The sequence below is a fragment of the Astyanax mexicanus genome, chromosome 13 (assembly GCF_023375975.1).
Source record: "Astyanax mexicanus isolate ESR-SI-001 chromosome 13, AstMex3_surface, whole genome shotgun sequence".
NCBI lineage: Eukaryota > Metazoa > Chordata > Actinopteri > Characiformes > Acestrorhamphidae > Astyanax > Astyanax mexicanus.
The window spans coordinates 33,687,861-33,708,329 of NC_064420.1; the positions used below are offsets into that span (position 1 = coordinate 33,687,861).

The 20,469-nt window shown below is 36.9% G+C and overlaps 1 protein-coding gene across 1 annotated transcript; it reads right to left on the minus strand.

Moving 5' to 3' along the window:
- Positions 1-9,018: 9,018 nt before the first annotated feature.
- Positions 9,019-19,548, minus strand: sephs3 (selenophosphate synthetase 3). The gene is made up of 8 exons (XM_049486350.1): positions 19,091-19,548; positions 16,939-17,042; positions 16,589-16,696; positions 15,134-15,288; positions 14,909-14,999; positions 14,697-14,796; positions 14,164-14,376; positions 9,019-11,434 (listed from the first exon to the last, which is right to left on the minus strand). The coding sequence occupies exons 1-8, from the start codon at positions 19,395-19,397 to the stop codon at positions 11,163-11,165; spliced, it is 1,350 nt and encodes a 449-aa protein (XP_049342307.1). The 5' UTR covers positions 19,398-19,548; the 3' UTR covers positions 9,019-11,162.
- Positions 19,549-20,469: the final 921 nt, after the last annotated feature.

Here is a 20,469-nt window from a genome sequence, read left to right on the forward strand (position 1 = left end):
ATCTTTATGGCTGCCGCACTGCTCCTCGTGTCCGGGTGCGGCGTTCTGAGAACAGCTGGTATTTTTGGAGATAGAATGAAAATGGAAAGAAAAAAACAACAACACACACTGCGCACACACACACACTCTGCATGCACTTTCATCACAGGCAACCATTGTCTTGCATAAACACAGCATGAGACCTCCCTTCATTTGACACCGGGACCACAACACGAGAGCCAACATCTGTTACCCTACCCATCTTACACTCTCTCACACACACACACTTACATCACACATACTTGAGTTGCCAGATCACCAACAGAGATGAGGAGTGTGTTCAGAACTAAAAGAGGCATCATAACAAACCTGCCATCATCTTAGCTTAGCAAAAGTGGCATGACGTTACTTTATGTCGCACGCATTCTGTTCCACGCATCGTTTCGTAAGATACAGGGTTTGTTCTTTAACAGGCTCCTCCATTAACTAAGGCTTTCATATTCATGCACTGTGTGCACTGATAATGAACACTGGCAACAATAGACTCCAGAGGCCTGGATAAATTATCGGAGGATACGTGAGAGAGGACACATAGGAGTATCTGAGAGATACAGAAGCATTCAGAATAGAGGTGTGCCAAAAAATCGATTCACATAAGAATCTTGATTCTCATTTACTACGATTCAGAATCGATTTAAAATGTCCCAAAATCGATTCTGAGGGGCGGGTTTTAGACTGATTTTGGGCTGGGTATTTTTGTTGGACCTGGCAACCCTGGGGATAGGGCTTGTCCCTTCAAACGGAGATCTTCCAGACACACACAGAGCGTAGGTGTTTGAGAATCACCGGTAAGATGGCAGAACAAGCACTATATTACCTTAGATTAACGTGTAGTTTCAATGTTTTATGGCAGAATGCTTCATAACAAGCATAAAAAAGATCGCTAGTAGTTAGTTTCAGTAACTGTTAGCTAGCTAACTAGCTAACTTTCCAGTTCCACCTTAAATAACGCTACAGGTGGCAGCGGGCTGCAGCATTTAAGGCGGAACGGAAAAATAACAATAAGCTAATCAGAGCTAATTTCAGCTCCTCATCACAGAGGAATTAAAGAATGGACAATATGAATTAATTTCTCCACCTCCTGCCCCCTTTCTGAAGAAATACAACGACCTTAAAGTTAACTAGTTAATCAGCAGCTGCTCCTGAACTTTAGCGCTTCACTGCTATCATCACATCAGCCCAGCAGCGTCACCTACACACCACCGCTAGTAGCCTGGTAATAAAGCAGTGTTATTTATTATTTATTTATTGTTCATTAACGTCATTGTGATATCCCAGTGATTCCTCTGTCACTGAGGACCCACATTCCTGCACATTTTATTGTTTTTGTAACACATTACTTGCTCCAGGACCAGTGTATATTATGGAGGGTTTTTTTTCAATAAGATTCATAAGCCAGAAGCAGAAATTTTTATAATTCAAATCGTTTTGAATCAAAAATCGATTTTGAATCGAATCGTGGCCCCCAAAATCGGAATCGAATCGAATCGTGAGATAGTAAACGATTCCCACCCCTAATTCAGAACACCATTATTTAAGACTCGGGCTAAATCCACACATGGCACCTTGTTAGACATACAGTGCCCTGTTTTGGAGGACAAACCATTACATATAATGACCTGTTCTATGTGCTATATTGTGAGGTGGAAGCTGAACACAGCTAGCTATATAATTTTAGAGAAAAACATCAATCCTTGGTGGTGTATGTTTCTGGTTGTTGCATTTACAGCACATACAGATCTCTCCAAATCATCAATACCAAAATGCAGGACTTTTTCTCCATATTTGTTGGTTGGTCTGGCTCCAGAGATCACTAACACCACTGCCTACCAGTGAGTTACCACACCATGTGGGAGACTGGGGTTCAATTCATGGTGTGGGTGACTATGCTGTGTTTACAGCAATTTGAGTGCTTGGGCAAGACTCCTAACAGTACACTGGTCCACCTCTGTAGTATAAATAACCTTGTAGGTTCCTGTGAATAAGGGAATTGGGTAAATGCTGTAAATGTAAATATTTGTTGGCCTGATTTTAAGGCCCAAACCTGTTCTCTAGAAAATGTCCTGCTGCAACAGAAGAACCACCTTTTTGTACCCTATTGAGCACTATATTTCAAAATAAGATATGTGGATGTAAATAACTTATAAAACATTATTTAACACAGAATTACCTTAGAACTACCTGAAGGCACTGTGTGTATACGCAGTGTTCTCAGAGCCTCATTTTAAGTTGTGTATGCATGCTGCACATGAAACTGTTCCTCAACCTCCACTGTTTGCTGTAGCAAGTAAAAGAAAAAAACGAAAACAAACGAGTTGATCAGGAAAAGCACTGTGTCTACATCAATCCGGGTTGCAGCAGAGCCGACACTGTCAGCTAGCTAAAGAGCTTACAGCTCTGTTTACACCAGCTACTTAGCGTTAGCTATCTTGAGTAACTATAGGTTTAAAGGGAGGAAGGGGAAGGCAGGTTGCGTTCTCTGCTGCAGTGCTGTTAGCCAATCAGAGGCAATATTGTTTGCATGTATGAATATTCATGAGCAGGAGCCAAAATCCTGTATTTCTTCAGAGACCACTTTTTCAGTGAACTAAAGCAGGGCAATACAGAAACAACAGAACACTTTTTTTTCGCAAAAAACGGCTCACATGACATTCATTTATACTAGAAACCACAACTAGACATTTAAAAATAATTAAAAAACGTTGGAATGAGACCTTTAAGGTTTTTGTACAATTATGAAAATCTTTCTCTAGCAATGCAGAACAAATGAAACAGAGCAGGAGGGGGAGTTGAACCAGCAGTAATAAATACGATGTGTTTTAATTTAACAAAAAGACAAGAGAAGATTCATCATCAGCTCATTAAAGTGGCACAGAGCAAGGACAAAAGCGTGAAAAAAGAGCAAGAACAAGGGATGACAGCACACAAACAAGAAGAAAAATAAGGGGAAGGAGAGTTTTCCTTTCCTTTTCTGAACTGTTCTCCATATTGAGCGCACTGATTGAGCAGGAAGTGAAGACAATACTAGGCCTGTGCTGTGACTGGATTCGAGGAGAAACTGAGAGCACACTAACAGTATGAAAGGGAAATGGAACGTGGAAAAGAATGCAAAAATGAAGTCTGCATCTGTCTGGTGTGGGTGCATGTGGCATATCAGCAGATCCATGCAGGGATCTGACTAAAGACAGCAGAGGACTTTAGGGTTAGTAGTCGCCTTGCGATGTGGCTTCAGAAGTACATTATTCAGACTTCACAAGCCATTCTGAAACTGTCTGCAGTCTCTATAAACACTCTCTATGTGGAAGAAGAAATGAATAATAGAACAATAAAGGACTTCAAAAGTTTCTGAAAGAGTTTTGATTTTGATCAAAATCCTTCGAAACAACTCTTTTTACTCGGCTCCAGTCATCTTTGCAAGGCCGTCGGGCAGTTAAAAGACCTGCCTGCCATCTCTTTGAATGGAGGAGCCCAAATATCAGATCAGATTACAGTTTCAAAAACATTTTAAATCAATGAAAAGATCTGAAAAAAATATATATTGAATAGTTTGTAGTATCTGGCTCAAAAACTCACTGAAAGTGTGATTTTTTTTTTTACTTGTTATGGCTACTGCACTTGTGCAGTATTAGACATTAGACAAGTCAGTGCTTCAGTTTTGATGAGCTTCCCCAACTGACTTGCTCTTTTTGGTTGCTAGAACATTTTCTGAACGTTACAGATAACATTCTTAGTTCCTAAATCTGTCAAGTTTTCTGCATGATCTTAGAAATTTTTTATTTAACATTTTTAAATGTTCTGGAAACGCCAGTGCAATGTCACTTGTACCAATGCCTTAATTTTTAGTTTTGGGAATGCTACTTTAAACATTTCCTTAACGTTAATATTCGTCTAACTGGGAACGTTATGGGAGAAACGTTCTAATAACGAATAACGTTGTGGTGCAAATCATTTTTATGTCACACGTTTTCAGAACATTCCTGGAGCATTATTTCTGTAACATTACAGGCTAACATTCCTAGAACCTTTTCAAAACGTTGCTAAACGTTCTTAGAATGTTCTCTCTTAGCTGACATGTTGAGCGTTACAAGAACTCCTTGTCATATTTCAACCAACAGTTGGTGTCCTTGACAGATATCAGTCATTGAATAGATGAGGAGTTCCCAACTTTTTGCAACTCACAGCCCCCCTAGCCCACCGCTAAAGGTTCCACTGACTTTCCACAATGTTTTAAAGTGGAAGTCTGTATTATTTTATTTCTAAACTGAAAGCAAAAGCATTTCTAAGTGGAGAAGGGATAAAATATTGTGTTTAATAACAGTAACAGTAATCCCTGCAGGAGTTCTTCTGGCCACGTCATGAGTCTTTACGTACTTATGTCACACGTACAGCCTCTGAAAGAAGATCCGGCTCAGTTTTACTGAACGCAAGCGGCTGGTGGAGCAATGGAGACTTCAGAAGGGGAAACTGAGCGCGCTCTCTCTCTCTCTGACTGAACATAACCTGGAATCAGATTCAGCTGCTCTGAAAGGAGTCTGCATCACATTTTAAAATGATTCCTCCACATACTCAGTGCAATTACCCATTGTCACCAGAGAGGGCCCTCAATCCGAAAACGTATGTACATCAGCTTTAATTTAATAAAATTACATTTTATTATTGCATACGATATCATTTGGCACACCCTAAAAAATACAATAATTGTATTAGATTTGTAGCAGAAGTCCAGTTGATCCAGAATGTCATGATACTAATAATGCACTCTAAATATCTCCATATATCCAGGATTAAAGTCAAATAAATTATACTGGACAGATATAATCTGTCTCTAGCAGATATATAAGAGGAATGTTCAGGAGATCGCCGGTCCGAATCCTGTTCATGTAGCTTGCCATCAGCTACCGGATCCCTGTGAGAACACAAGTGGCCTTGCTCTCTCTGGGTGGGTAGATAACGCTCTCTCCCCACATCACTCCAAAGGGTGATGTCGATCAGCACAAGGCTGTGTCTGTGAGCTGATGTATAGGAACCGAGTCTCTGCGCTTTCCTCCGAACGCGCTGTGATGCTACTCTGCAATGCTGCATCAGCTGCCATTCGAAAAAGAGGCGGTGTGTGTCGCATGTGTCATAGGGAGGTCTTCGACCTCATGGTGTTGGGGCATTGGCTGTGTTAATTGGGAGAAAATGGGTAAAAAAATAAATAAATAAATAAATTAAAAAGAGGAAACAGAATAATTTACAAATGATGACTTGCTGAATTGACTACAGAGTCACTTCATACCTTCTTACGTTCTTACGTAACTCAACAAACACTCACTCACTGCTATTCTTCCTTTCAGCCATGAGGAAAAGTGCTTATCCATGCATGAGCTAAGACTCGCAGGGATATGCCAGCTCACGTTACATAGAGTGTAGACACTGAACCAACATTGATCTAACCTGCTGTTAATATTAATCTTAACCTGTGACCATCAGATGCATAACCATAACTGTATATAGATGAAGGGAAAGAGGAGTCCCGGTTGGAACTTGACATTTAAATCACGTGCAAATTTTATGGGCTACTTTTCCAGAGATGAAGCTCCTTCCTTCCTCACTGAATTGTAGCTTTTGAAATATTGAGGGGATTTAGGGGAGGACAAATCCTTGAAAATGTGCCAGGGAGGGTTTTTTTTTTCTAGACAGGCTTCCGGCCTTTTGAAAGTCGTAATCAATATGTAAAACACAGCCGTGACGAGGCTGCCATTTGTTTTGGCTTTGTATCTAAGAAAACACTTTTTTTTTTTTACTTCTTAACAATCCAGGATTTTTGTCAATTGTCTGCCTGACATTACACCACTAAATCTTGAGGATTCAAGGATGTCACACCATTAAATCTTGAGGATTTATGAGGATGTTAAAATAGAATTAATAAAATCATAAAATTGTCTCTTTTCTAAACTTCATTTTAAAATTAATATTGTCCTGAATACAAATCAACCAATTCCTTCAATGTCCTCCAAATCTTTAGTTTCAATATATTTGGATTTATGTTACTGATCTCAAACTATTAAGTGGAGTAGAGAGTCTACTGACTTAAAAGCAGATGATTTTAGGACATTACAACAAACTGAGACCTATTCTGCATGATGTTTCTTCGTGTTTACATTAGATAATTACATTACATTACATAACTAACTATAATATAAATAAATGTGTGGGCAATCAGAGCCTCGTTGATATTAAATAGTCCACTTTGTTTTCAGGGACTGTTTATGATTTAATAAGGTCATCTGCATACATGGACTCTGCACAGGTCTCTAGTGTCTACAGTACATAATGTGCTGCAGAGCTTAAAACATCTTAACCAAAGAAAGAGAGGAAGAGAGTGAACAGCTGCAGCTGCTAAAATCTGCTGACACCCTGTGGTAGCATGTGTGATTTACAAGCATGACATATACAGTAAATAATATCAGGCAATACAGTGCCATTATTTTATTTTATTTATTTTCTTCATTTTATTTTTTAATATATTTTTTACTTATTATTATTTATTTTAGTTCCATCATTTACCTTTTTATAATTGTTGTCATTTTAGTCCTTTATGTTTTTAACTGTGTTTATATTGTATTATTCTACATATTTATCTCTTTGTTTTATTGCTCTACATTTTAACTTTTTTGCGTATCCTTTTATATAATTATTTTATTTCTTTCTTAATGAAATTTTACATTGTTTGCTTGTTTTTTATAATTTAAACTTGAGTTTCAATCCCTTTAATTTTATGTAAGCTCGGCTACATTGAAAATGAGGGTTACCCTCAATGTATTTACCGAGTGAAAATAAAGGTTGATTGATTGATTGTTTGATTGATTATCATGATCAAGCAGATCACATTATTCTAATGTGAATATTATGTGGGAATCTTCAGTACTTGAAGAGAAAAAAGATAAGATTACTGCAGGTAACTGTTATTAAGCCAATTAGATCAGTGTGTTTAACTACCAACAATAACTTGAGTATAGTAACTGTCTTGAATGCAATATAACTTGTAGCTCAAAGCTTTTGAGTTTTTTTCGATTTTTAACTGATTATACCCCTAAAGTCTCTTGTTCAATATTTGTAAAAGTTTAATTTGCTAGTACTTTGCTAGTATTTCTAACAGTACTTGCAAATATACATAGCAATACGATACTGCATAAGATACAGAAGCTACTTTTGTATTGTAAAAGTGACTTCATGAGTTTTCATTTTTTAATTCGTAGATAACAAATAGGATAAAGTACAGCCTCCACCCAGTGGGGTTAGCTTTAAGGCAGTGTTAAAAAAGGTCATATTTTTATAGAAGTCCATATAACACCTATACACCCCATTAATTTCAAACACTTTTTAGATTTTATATATGTATATATGTAAATAAAACATACTTTAATAAACATTCATTAATGTTCTACTTTACCCTTTCTTACAAATGCCTTAAAATTGTGGCTTTCAATCATTGGACCTCATGTCCTCAGCAGACTGTTGGTAGTTGTCCTTTTTTTTTTTACTAAAAACATATATGGTCTGAAGCAAACATGGTTTATTACATAAGGAAAATAATTTGTTACCTTACTTAAGTAAAAATATTGGTTATCTATACTGGAGTAATTATTTTTCAGATGACTTTTGACTTCTATTCTAAAACTAGCCACGTTACTACCATACATATAAATTAAGATACCACTTTAGTTTCTGAATCAGTTTCTCTGATTTTGCTATTTATAGATATATGTTTAAGTAAAATGAACTTTCTTGTTTGATTCTATGAACTAGGGACAACATTTCTCCCAAATTCCAAAATGAAAATATTGTCACTTAGAGCATTTATTTGCAAAAAATAAGAAATATGCAAATAATGCAAAGAAAACAAGTTCATATTCATTCAAGTTTTAACAGTTCAGAAATCAATATTTGGTGGTCTTACACACTGTTTTTGGGTAACTTTATGCCGCTCCTGGGGCAAAAATTCCAGCAGTTCAGCTTGGTTTGATGGCTTGTGATCATCCATCTTCCTATTGATTATATTCCAGAGGTTTTCAATTCAGTAAAATAAAAAAACACTTCATTTTTAAGTGGTCTCTTTTTTTCTAGAGCTGTATACCATTCCAACGCCCTATTGGTTTATACGTGATCCATCACACCTGCACACGTCACGTCAAACGCCAGCAAGAACATAGCAGACATACGTAGTCTAGTATGAAGATTGATCTTTGGCAGAGACTCAAGAGAACTCGAGTTCTCAAAGTGTCCAAACTAGGATTCTTTACTCTATTTGCATTGTACTAAAATACATTTATTTTTAATTTGCACATAGACAGCTAAAACAATCATCCCACATTTATCATCATTAACATTTTAATATGACATTACAGACATAATGGCTTTTAGAAATGTGTTTTGGGGACACATTATTTTTTTCCCAAATTCCACATAAAAAAGTAATTTAGAGCATTTATTTGAAGAAAATGAAAAGTTAATATTAAAGTAAAAACAACACTTGTGTTTTAACTCTCGGAACATTACTGTTGTTTCTAAATAAATATAAAATTGTTTTTCTTTGCATTACTCAAGGTCTTAAAGCACTGCATCTTTTTCATTATTTTGACCATTTTAAATTGTCTGCAAATAAATGCTCTAAAGTATTTTATTTGGAATAAAACAATGTTCATTTTACTGAAACATATACATAATTGTAAAATAAAAAAATGGTCATTTTAATGTGGTCTCAATTTTTTCTGAAGCTTGATATTCAAGTGAAATCTGATTACATTTTATGTTACATACACGTTTTTATGCGATGTGTCTGCATACATCTACTTTTAGAAGATTGTATGGTTGGGGACCTCCACCTTAAGGTAAAGTATCATGGTACATCTGCTGTGTAACCCACCTTTAAAATACAAACACCTGGACACAATTTAATAAGACATTGGTTAGCAAAAAAATAAAGATCTGAGACAGTTTAGAGAAACTACATTGATTGTTTTATTGTCTTGAGATGGCATAAAAATCAATACACTCAGCCAGCTGAATAGACTGAGAAGATCAGGAACCGCTCCTCCTTTCCAGTAACATCAGCTTCTCCCTCCCCCCATTTTTTGGGGTTTAGAGGGAAAGGCATCATGAGCAGGAGGAGCGGTGCTTCTGTTCCTCTGGAGCTTTTCAGCAGACCACCTCGGGTATACTGAACTCGGCCGGCAGATCAAAGAGAGCTGCTCAATCCTCTCTCTGATCCAGGAGGACGAGCCAGACTACAATTCCACTACTGATCCAAATGCAGAGAAGGAGATCACAGTAAATGGAGTGGAGTAAATGATTCACATCTCAGCATGAACATGATAACCAGGATTCCCACAACTCTAAAACATCACACCAAACCAGACACACACACACACACCTCCCCCAAAGCAGTCACATGTTACGTAGGTGAGGAAACTGCTAGCTGTGACTTCTTCCAAAAAAAAAAAAAAAAAAAACATTAACTTGAAAAACTCCATACACCTGAATTGTATTGAATTAAATGTAAACACCTCATACTTCCTTTAACCATGAGAAAGTAAAATAAAAACAAAACAGGTCAATCTTCCCTAATTTGGACGATTGCATTGAATTCTTTGACACAATTGTACAATTAAATATCAAATAAATTAAATATATCATGTTAAGGATTATTTGGAACTTTTTGTTTGCTTTGATTTGATCATGTTTTGTATTTTAAGCCACTGAATCCCAACTTTGGTACTGGAGAACATCCCAAACTGCACATGCAAGTGGGGTTTCTGCTCTAAGGCTACAATCAGACCAGTTGATTTAAATTATGTTGAATATTATTTGCAAGTAATCAGATCAGATCAGATTTGCATGTACAGGTATCTCAAAAGCACCTGTGTTAATGAAGTCAGTAGCTAACTTTTGGTGCTTTTTTTTTTTTAAACCCTCGCACTTCTGTCATTCTGGATTTAATTAGCTTGTTGCTGCAATGCAAGTGATTAAATATTTTTGTATTATTATTTATTTAATAGTTTATTTAACAGGGACAGTGTACATTAATTAGCATTACTGTAAATGCACCAGAATTAGAAAATATGCAATGAAATCAGATACAAATCCAATTATAAATCACATTGTGTTGTTTCTGACTGTCCAGACAATATAAAAAATCAATCTGAAAACAATTATACATATTTGGCCCAACTTTCTGAATGTAGCCTTACACAACCCCTTCACATTTTTTTCAGGAGTAGGAGGGTAAACGCTTAAACATGCATGGCAGTGGGTCCTCCAGGATCAGAGTTGGAGACCACTGCTCTAAAATATGCTGCTTCTCCAACACTTGGCTTTGATTGTCACAGAAAGACATATTTGATCTGAAAGGTCTTGACTAGTGAGAAACAAGATGTGATGTTTCTAGCTGGAGAAAGTGCCTAAAAAAGCCATTAAATGTTAAAGAGTTTAAAAAAAAAGAGGGCAATTTAAGAGTCACCTGATCAGACCCACTGACTTGTGGTTACAGAAGAGCTGCTTCAGGGAAAAGAACATAAGCAGAAGACAGAAGGCCAAAGAGAAAACAACCAGGCATACTACAGCATGTAGAACATAGTAGAATAAACTTAACTGAATGTAAAGAGGATGAAAAGAAGGGAGAAAAAAAGATGAAGACAAGTGAATGATGAGTTTGCTGTCCATTTCATGTCCCACCAGGTAAAAAGAAATAATTTTTTGGTCTGTTGCTCTCAACCCGTCGGCTGAACAGGGAGAAGAAATGAACAGCACTGAGTGAACAGACCCCCTGCCCCTTGTTTACGCCCTGACTCTCACTCTGCTCACACTGTTCCACACAACCAAACATTCACACCATCCCAGTCTTTACCAAAACACCTTACACCTCCTACAGGCACAAACAATCAAGGCACATTCACACACTTACTCTCTCTCTCTCTCACACACACATTATCAGAGAGGCAACACCCTGGGAGAGGGGGCTGGAGAAAGCAAAAAAAAAAAAAAAAATTAATGATAAAGATGAACAAAAGAGAGAGACAGAGAGATAGACACATTCCAATGACACTCGTATTGTATTCTAGGCTGCAATAGATGCTACACCCCTATACCTGGGTGGGCTGTACCTCAGGAGGGCTGGCGTTATTGTTGTTGCCCTCCTGCGTGTTGGCTACAGCTCCACGGTAGGGCACCTCTATAATGCGTGGCTTGTCGATGATACGAGCGCAGCGATTGCCCTTCTCCACGATGCCAATGATCCAGGCCTGCTGCCCGTCACCCACGCCTCCCTCCTGCCCCAGCGACGAGCTCCGGCTCGCCTTCATCTCTGCACAGAAGCGTGCGGCCTGTTCCCGCGGCAAGCAGATCAGAAGCCCACCTGAGAGACACATTAAATAAGCTCTTTACAAATTCTGACGATGCTACCAGTACTAGCAAGGTGCAAACTGCACCTAATGCAGCATCACTGGAGACTAAACACAACAATACCAGAAAGAGCCAACTAGAAAAGGAAAGTTTAATTAACTTTAAGTTGGCTTGGAAAAGCCTGCTAATAACTTACAATTTTTTTTTAAATAAACAGCTAGGAAATGTAAAAGTCCAAAAAATGTCAATTAATTTAATCAATAATACAATTTTTACAAACACTGCAATTCATAATGGTCCATATTAGGGGTGTGCCATATCATATCATACACAAGAATATCTCCAATTTTTTTAAATATCGTTATACCCTGAACTATCATGCCACATCACCCACCCCTAATTACCATAAAAAGGTACTACTTTTGTTGCTGTTCTTATCTGCCATTTGATATTTACTAGAGACAGATTATATCTGTCCAGTATCATTCACTTAACTTTAATCCTGCATATATGGAGATATATGGAGTGCATTATTGGTATCATGACATTCTGGATCATTGTTTTCTGTTGTAAAAGTTAGAGGTGTGCCATATCATATCATATGCAATAATAAAATGTCATTTTAATTTTGTTGCAGTTGCGTATTATTGAAATATATATATATATATATATATATATATATATATATATATATATATATATATATATATATTTATTCAGTTTTTGTCACATAGCCAAGAGTATTGTTATATATTAGTATTGTGATTATTTTATGGACATATCACCCACTCCTAGTTCATATTGTATGAAATGCCGCAACAAGTTCCACGAGATACTGATTTTACAGGTTCTAGCTCCAAAAATTGGAACAGTAGAGCTATTAGAAATTCTTGCTAAAAAGTTTTATGAAGTTTATGAAGTTTTGAACTGAACCCTATAGGAAAAAGGTGTGCTCCAAAAAAATATATATATTAATAAATAAAATAAAATAATAATAACCTGTACGTCATATTGCTCCAAAAAGCACAAGCAACCTAATTGGGTGTAAAATAAAAGACAACAGAATAAAAATAAGAACAAATAAAGCGTAATAAGAGGAAGACTCCCCTCCCCAGTTCATTAGTTTGGTAAGATAAGCTTACACACAAATGAAAGCATAATAATATTTTACTGCCGTGCTTGTGGAGCCCATATGGAGGCCACATTTTGGAACATGGATCAAACAATACCTCCAAATGTTTTATAGACATAAGCGGGGTAAGGGCATGAATCTCTGCTCATAAATAATCAAAAGGACATGACAGTTCCAGATTTTACTTTCTGTGGTTTTATGTTGTCAGATGAAAATGCTGTGTAGAAACTTGGAGGAAAAGTTTGAAACGGTTCATCAGTAAAACAGGGGTGTATTCTAGAAACGGGGTTTAACAAACTCTAAACCCAAACCGGAAGTTAGAGTTGACTTATCTTGCCGTGTCATAGTCAAAGTTCCACTATAATACTGTGTGACCGTCTTCTTACAGAACATGACAGGAGATGTACAGCCTGATGAGGGAACATCAACACCCAGGGCTCAGCTTGGAACAGTAAGATTACTTTAATCTCACTAAATAGCTGAAATATTTAAAACGCAAAGATTTACTTGACCATATGAAGTAAATATGGTATTTTTTCTCTCTCTCCTCTTCCCTTTTGCTTTCAAGCTGCCTGTGAAGGATTTATACAAGATACACCTCCAGAACCAAATTGAGAAGTTTGACCTTCAGATGGAGCACAGAAAACTACAAATAAAACAGACAAGCCTTGAAATTGAGTTGCTGGAATATAAAAGTGGGAATAGTTGCTAAGAGTGTATAGATGTGAATGTTCTTACTAAAGAATAAGCAGAGTTCATACACTTTTTAACCAATAAATTTCCATTATTTATTCAAGACTTTTCCCATTCCTTCAATGCAAATTTTCAGTGCAGATATAGACAATAAAAACAAAAATCAATTAAAACTATAATCAAAATGTTTTATAGTAGGTCTAAAATGAATCTGATAAATATAATTTATAATAAAATGTGTGTCAGATCCTGAGAGCTCTATTGTGTAGGGCTAAATTACTGAACTAACTCTGAGCTGATGTATTTGTTAGTTAAAAATAGATTTTCTTCTTTGATAAACGGAAACACAAAGATTTGGATACCAAATTTCCATGACTTTTCCAAAACTTTCTGGGTATTTTTATTTTTCCAAAATTTATCCAGGCCTGGGAATTGCTTTTCCAGGTTTTTCCATGACCATACGAACCCTGAATAAGGACAAGGAAATTAACTTGCCATTTTTTTCAGGAAATTAAAAAAATCATGAACATTAGTTGTTATGGAATATTATTTAAGTATTAACTGCGAGGAAAAACTGTAAAGTTGGCATAAATACTCGTCTGGTAATGAAAGTATTTCCAATCTGGGTCTAATAACTCATTCCTGACAAAGAGTTTGACAAATAATTTTCGCTTCAATATCAACTGGATCCTTGAGGAAAGGACACGCTGTGTTTGCTTGAGAAAGTCACGTGTGAACCTGGGTTATGTTTAAGTTAACCAGCCAGCAAGTAGGTTAGCTTCAGAGCGTAAGTTGCTATAGTAACTGACACCGGTTTTCTTTAATCTCAGTTCCTGGAACTAAAAACCACGAGTTCTCATGAAGTTTTGTGGCTTAACCGACAAGTTAGAGGTGTGTTCGTGTTTCATAGCTCTGACCTGATGTCTCTGAGGAAGTTCCCTGCAGCAGACCAAAGAGGTTTCCCCCTGCCTTGCTGATTGCGGCCATCTTGGCAATGATGGGCAGGTTGTGGATGACGAAGGCCACGTCGTTGCGCTGCTGCTTGGCTAAATTCCGTGCGTGCCCGATGATCCCAAAGCCAGTAATGTCAGTGGCGGCATGCGCGTTGAACTTGTGCATTAGTGCAGCAGCTGAACAGAAACAGAAATGAACAGTGTTTAAATAAATCCAGAATTCGCCATTCCATCATTCATACAACTCATACAGATAAAGGGCTGTTCTTCAATGGCCAGAAACTACTTTTGCTGTCTCTATTAAGGAAAAAATAATGTTATTATCTCATGGATTATTAATAGAAGGAATTGTAACCATGTTTTACAATATTTCATTTAAGGTAAAATGTATGCAGAAATGCAGAAAATTGTCAATATGTTCCAAACTTCCTAAAATAATGTATTCAACGTCATTAGAACAATTCCATACAAATTATATTTCTTCTTCCTGGTTTTACCTGTGCGGTTGAGTGTGGCCATGTTGAGCATGGCCTCCTGATAAGCTTGTTCCACCTCCTCCTTTGTTATCACCAGTTTGATCTTGTTCCATTTTTCAGGCTGGTTTATGGGGGGAAAAAGGTATAAAAAAAGGTATAAGAAGCTGCAACATGCACATATTTTAATGAATGTTGTGCAACTGTAAAGAGAGTAAGACCGTAATCTCCCTTACTATGTCCATCCATTGATGAGCATTGACCGCGACCTGGGTTCCAAGAGGTTTGGTGAGAACCAGCACATCCCCTGGTACAGCACTGTCTGGCCTGTATGCATTGCACAGTGGAAGGGGGACATTAAACTAAGGGTGAGATGAACAGTTCTTACAGTTAGAAGTGATGTGGACAGTATATGTGAGGACGGATGAACTGCATGTCTAGAATAAAAATAAGAAACTCACATGATGAAGTCATTGGGTTGACACACCACAGTCGCCACACCACCTACAATGATCCAGGGGTTCATGACAGTCTGGCCACCCGTCACTGAAGTCCCACCCTCTTCAGCAGCATCACGGAAGCCCTTCATCATTAAGGGCATCACCACCTCCCGCTCCTGTTAAAGAGTTATTGTAGAAAATGTCTGTGCATGAGGCCAAACTTTTAGCTTTGATTTTGGATTAAAACGTTTTAATGTTTGTACCTCACGTTTAGTAAAATAGCTATTTGTCCACTGCCATGCACCATAATTACACTTTGGGCACGCGTTTCCACGTTAACACAACAGCGAGTGGAAATGGAGGAGCTACTGAACGCGATGTCACGTGATCGAGGAAAAAAAAAAAATCACTGGTGATCCAGTTTTTGTAATTGCAGTCCAGATGCAAGAGTTTTATCACTGAGCACAAGTGTGAAATCAGGAAACCCCATTAGGATAGCGCTTAAGATGGGTGATTTGGGATGAGCTGGACCTTCATAGCGTGAAGAAAAAGCAGCAACTATTATTCAGCACCTTCAGGAACTCATTCAAAAAGCTGAGAAAACTATTCCAGGTGTGCAAATCTATAATCAAAGCTAAATGTGGATACTTAGTATAATCTAAAGTATAAAACATATTCTGTTTTTTTAACAATTTTTGTTTACAAATTAAACTTACAATGTAAAAAAGAAAAATCATAAAAACAGAAAATACACTGAATAAGAAGAGGTGTGTCCAAACTTAACAGGGTACTGTGTATTTGACCATAAATGGTACTACATACATAGCAGAAAATATGTAGGTTTTGTGGTGCAAGTAAAATACAATATTAAACGTAATACACTATTCCATAGCAAAACAGTATAAAATGTCTTAATTTACTAATTTACAGCAACTAATATTTCCAAAATAACCAAAACAAAATCAACGGAATTGAATCTTGAAACCAGCTGTTACTGGTCAAGGGATTTTATAACCAGCAAATTTCCAGTGTTTTTTATCTCCATAGTTTTAGACTGGACTAAACTAGGCTTTACATGTAGGCACATCTTAACCAAAAGCATGGTAAAGATTAACAAGACTGAAAAACATTACTTTATTCCGTACCTCTTCCTCAACGGGGTCCAGGTAAATACTGAAGTGATCAATCCCTCTTTAATACATTAATGTTACCTTTATGTGACGTGTCCATTGGACGAAGCCCAGTGCTTTACAATTATTTACACTGTGCTGTAAGGTTTGCATATCTAACTTGCATAAAAGGGACAGAGAAATGTAATCATGCAAAGCAGCACCGTTGACAGAGCCAGAATTACTGAACACAGACAAGCTTCATTCAGGCCTTCTTCTACTTTAGATGAAACAGTTCAAATATACAAGACACTGAGGGCCCCAGGCTAAAATATAAAAAGGATAAATGGAGAAACTCCTGGCTTACCTTTTCATTCATCTTCTGGCTGACGCTAAGCAGCATCAGCATGTTATCACACTCAGTGATGCCCATGGCGTACAGGTCACTCAGCACATTTGCACAGGCTATTCGACCCTGCCAACAAGTGAAGACAAGATAGTATTAGAGGAGCAAGTATATAATGTCTATATTTGCATAGATTTGGTGTGGATGAGAGCACCAGCCCACAGGTGTACCAACAGTGAATCATTAACAGGCACACCATTAAGAATAGTTGTAAGAAACACACTAAACACAATAAAAATAGGTACTGTTTAACAATCTCCAAATTTGCAGAAGAGACAAACAACCAGTCCGACAGCACTGGCAGCACTTACCATCATGTAAGGATCTTCAACTAAAGGGTAGAAGAAATCTGTAGTTTGGATCAGGGACAAACCTCCATGCCTCAAAGGGATGACACAAGAATCCATCCCAATACCTAAAAATAGACACAGCTTTCAGATATTTAGGTTAAAAAAAAACCTGTTTATGCAGTTTTTTATTATTTTAAACAATATCTATTTCATACACTACAGAATATCTGAATATATTGTCATTTTTTGCTTTGTCATTCAGGCCTATAATTTTTTTGTGAATATCCAAAAGAAAACACAGCAGTCCCACAAAAGCCTCCATGTGAATTTGACAGCTGCTCTTTACATTGTGTCAAATTTGATGTTAAATGGACCAATAGAAATGGACTTGTAACAAAGTCCAAACAATTTTACTTTAACTTCCAACAACAACAACAAAAAAAAGGTCAGAAGGTTTTTTTCCACTATTTCTTTAAAGCTGCCCTTGTGGGGATGGTTTTTGATTGACAGAAAAGCTATGCATCTCTCTTATGTTGCAAGAAATATCCGTCTGAAACACAAGCTGTTTTTGATTATTGTCCAGCTACTGGTTAATAAATTATTTCAAAAGGAGGAGTCCATAGTCCACTTATACTGCATTGCACTAGCAAAATAACTGCTTTGTCAATCAGTTTAAACTTATACTTGTCCCACATACTATAAAGGAAGTACTATGAAGGAAATGCACAATGTTCAAATTTAACACAGTTTTACAGCTACACATTATGTATATATGTGATATGGCTCAAAATGAAACCCATGATACAAATTCTAACTGTTTTTTCTAGTTATAACATCAGATTTCCACATCTATAATGCACTCCTTCTAAACTACAAGGACCATAAATCAGCTTAGTCATACAAAACTGTAATTCCACATATCTACACGGTTATTCTGACTAGTCCACATTCAAATATCTGTAAATGCATTCTGAATAAAACAAGTTGTCGCTGTTCAATGAAAAACAAGCACCTCCAAAACAGCAACTTTACAGGAAAGAGGATAAAACCTTCATTATTTTTAATGAAAATCAATGTAAACATAGTTCTTTACTAGAAGGAATTACAGTGCAAATATCTGGAATTACAATATTCTTTAATAAAAAAGTAGTCAGGGCTGGGTGATTTCCCTCAAATATAATTATTCTCGATTAAAATCACTATTTTTAGTTCTTACATAACTACTGTTTTTTTGTAATAGTAAGCCGCCTCTTCAGGAAAAGTATGAAGAAAAAGAAAAGTGTAAAATATGTAAATAAAAGGGTTTTACAGGTTTCTGACAGAAATAAATTTAAATCTACCGAGATGAAATTTGGCAGTTTAAGTATGTAAAATGTTAAATCTAGATTACCCTTTTTCGCAAATCAGACTAAAACAGTATATCAATTTAATTCATTCAATTAACCTCCCAGCTCTAAACATAATGTTTGTAGTTTATGGAATAAAACAACAATGATCATTTTACTCAAACATAAACCTATAAATAGCAAAATCAAATCGAAATGGTCTATTTTCTTCCAGAGCTGTATATCTACTAGAGACTTTATTTATAGTATATTATTTATATTATATTATATTTATATAATATGCATATTATATTGTAGGGATTTTATTTATATTATACAATATTTGGAGTGAATTATTAATATCATGAATTTCTAGGTCACTGACTTCTGTTACAAATCTGACATAATTCTTGTATTTTTTAATATTCCAGTTACAGGTGTGCCACAATCATATTGTATGCAGTAATACAATTTTATTCTCATTTTGTTGCAAATTTTTTTTTCAAATTCTGTGATTTTCCATATCGCCAAGAGCACCATTATTAAAATACCATAAAATTAATTATTATAATAATAAAATATTACTATAATAATAAAATATTATATATTATTAGTAGTAGTAGTAGTATTTCATTATTATAATATAATAAAATACTTATTATAATAATAAAATTCTTATACTTAATCATTTTAAAATAACATAAAATTGTAAAAATAAATTACCATAAAATATCGTGATATTATTTTAGGGCCATATCGCCCACCCCTAGCTAGCTCCAGCAGGTAGCGAGCTAGCTGCGTTAGCGTTAGCAACAGCAGCAGCAGCTCCGTCACAGCGTTTATCTTACCTAGCCGGGGTCCATGTGCACCCGAAGCGAGCTGCCCGAACTCAGACACCTCGTCCCCGGCCTCTCCGGTCCTCCCGTCCTCCCCCGCCGGGCGGTCGGGCTCCAGTCCCTGCAGGAGTTTGAGCAGAGTCTCCTGCGGGACTTTACAGCCTCATCCCTTCATGTCGGAGAAGGCCGTGAGGCGAAAGGCGCGCTCCAGGCCGTGCTCCTCCGGGTGAAGAGCCTGGTAACCGGCCGGGTAAAAGGGGAGGTAGGCGCCCGCTCCGCACGACTCAGCCGGCGGGGACGGCGGGTCTGAACGAGACATGCTGCGCTGGAAGCTACTGAATCCTCATTCAGACAGAGAGAGAGCTGAACCCGGAGCAGAAGCCCTGTTATTACCCCTAACAAGTGTGAGTTATTGTGTGTTACAGCGCCGTAGCGAGCAGTGGTTTAGTCAGAGCCGGTTTATATCAGGAGAGCCTGTCCACTTCGTGTTCCCCCGTTATATTATTAAACAATTTCCCGCCTCTAGGGGGAGCCCGCGAGGGAGTGAGCAATGAACTGGGGGAATAGTGCTAAGCGGCTAAAAACTCAAATTAAAAATAGTGTCTAACCAATTTTACAGCATTTTCTTTAATTTCAGAAAATATAATAAAACATATTACTCAAAATGTAAAGAAAAGGCATCCGAGTTTATCCGTTTTTCTACAACAAACGATTTTTAGACAACAGATTTGCTAGCATTACTGCTAATAAGTGCTGACTGGTGAGCATTGTAGCCTGTATACGGGGTAAAGCATGTTAAGGGGTTAAGGGGAGTTTAACGCTTCACAAATTATGTCTAAATTACTATCATTTGATACTGTTATGTGTAGAGAAACCTTTTTCAGTATGGAATTATACATTTTTTTTAATTATAAACTTTAACTTTTGCTCAAATGCTTCATAAGAACGCATTCATAACAATTTTAGAGTGCCCTCAAGCCGATTCTCAAGTGGGTATTCTCCTGTATAGAGAATCTCTGGTTCGGTTTGAGTGACTAAGTTAACAGACCGCACCATCTCACTCAACGAGAAAGGGGAGATTTATATATATAATAAACTAAGTTTCGTGAGCAATTAATTCAGGGCTTTTATCTTAAATAGTTGTTCTTGTAATATTGTTATGGACCATAGACTGTATGTAGCTGGACAGAGCATCGTCTCTTAAAAGTGAAGCCACCACAGGTCAGGTGCCCCCTGCTGTTCGGCTGCAGAAAGCTGTGTAACCCCACCCATCCCCATAGGTTTCAATGGCAAAACAGACAACATTCAATCACGTTTTTTTCTAATATACTGTAATTCTACCTTCATTATTTAAATGCAACAGCTAGTGTAACCTCTGCTTATATTGTCAA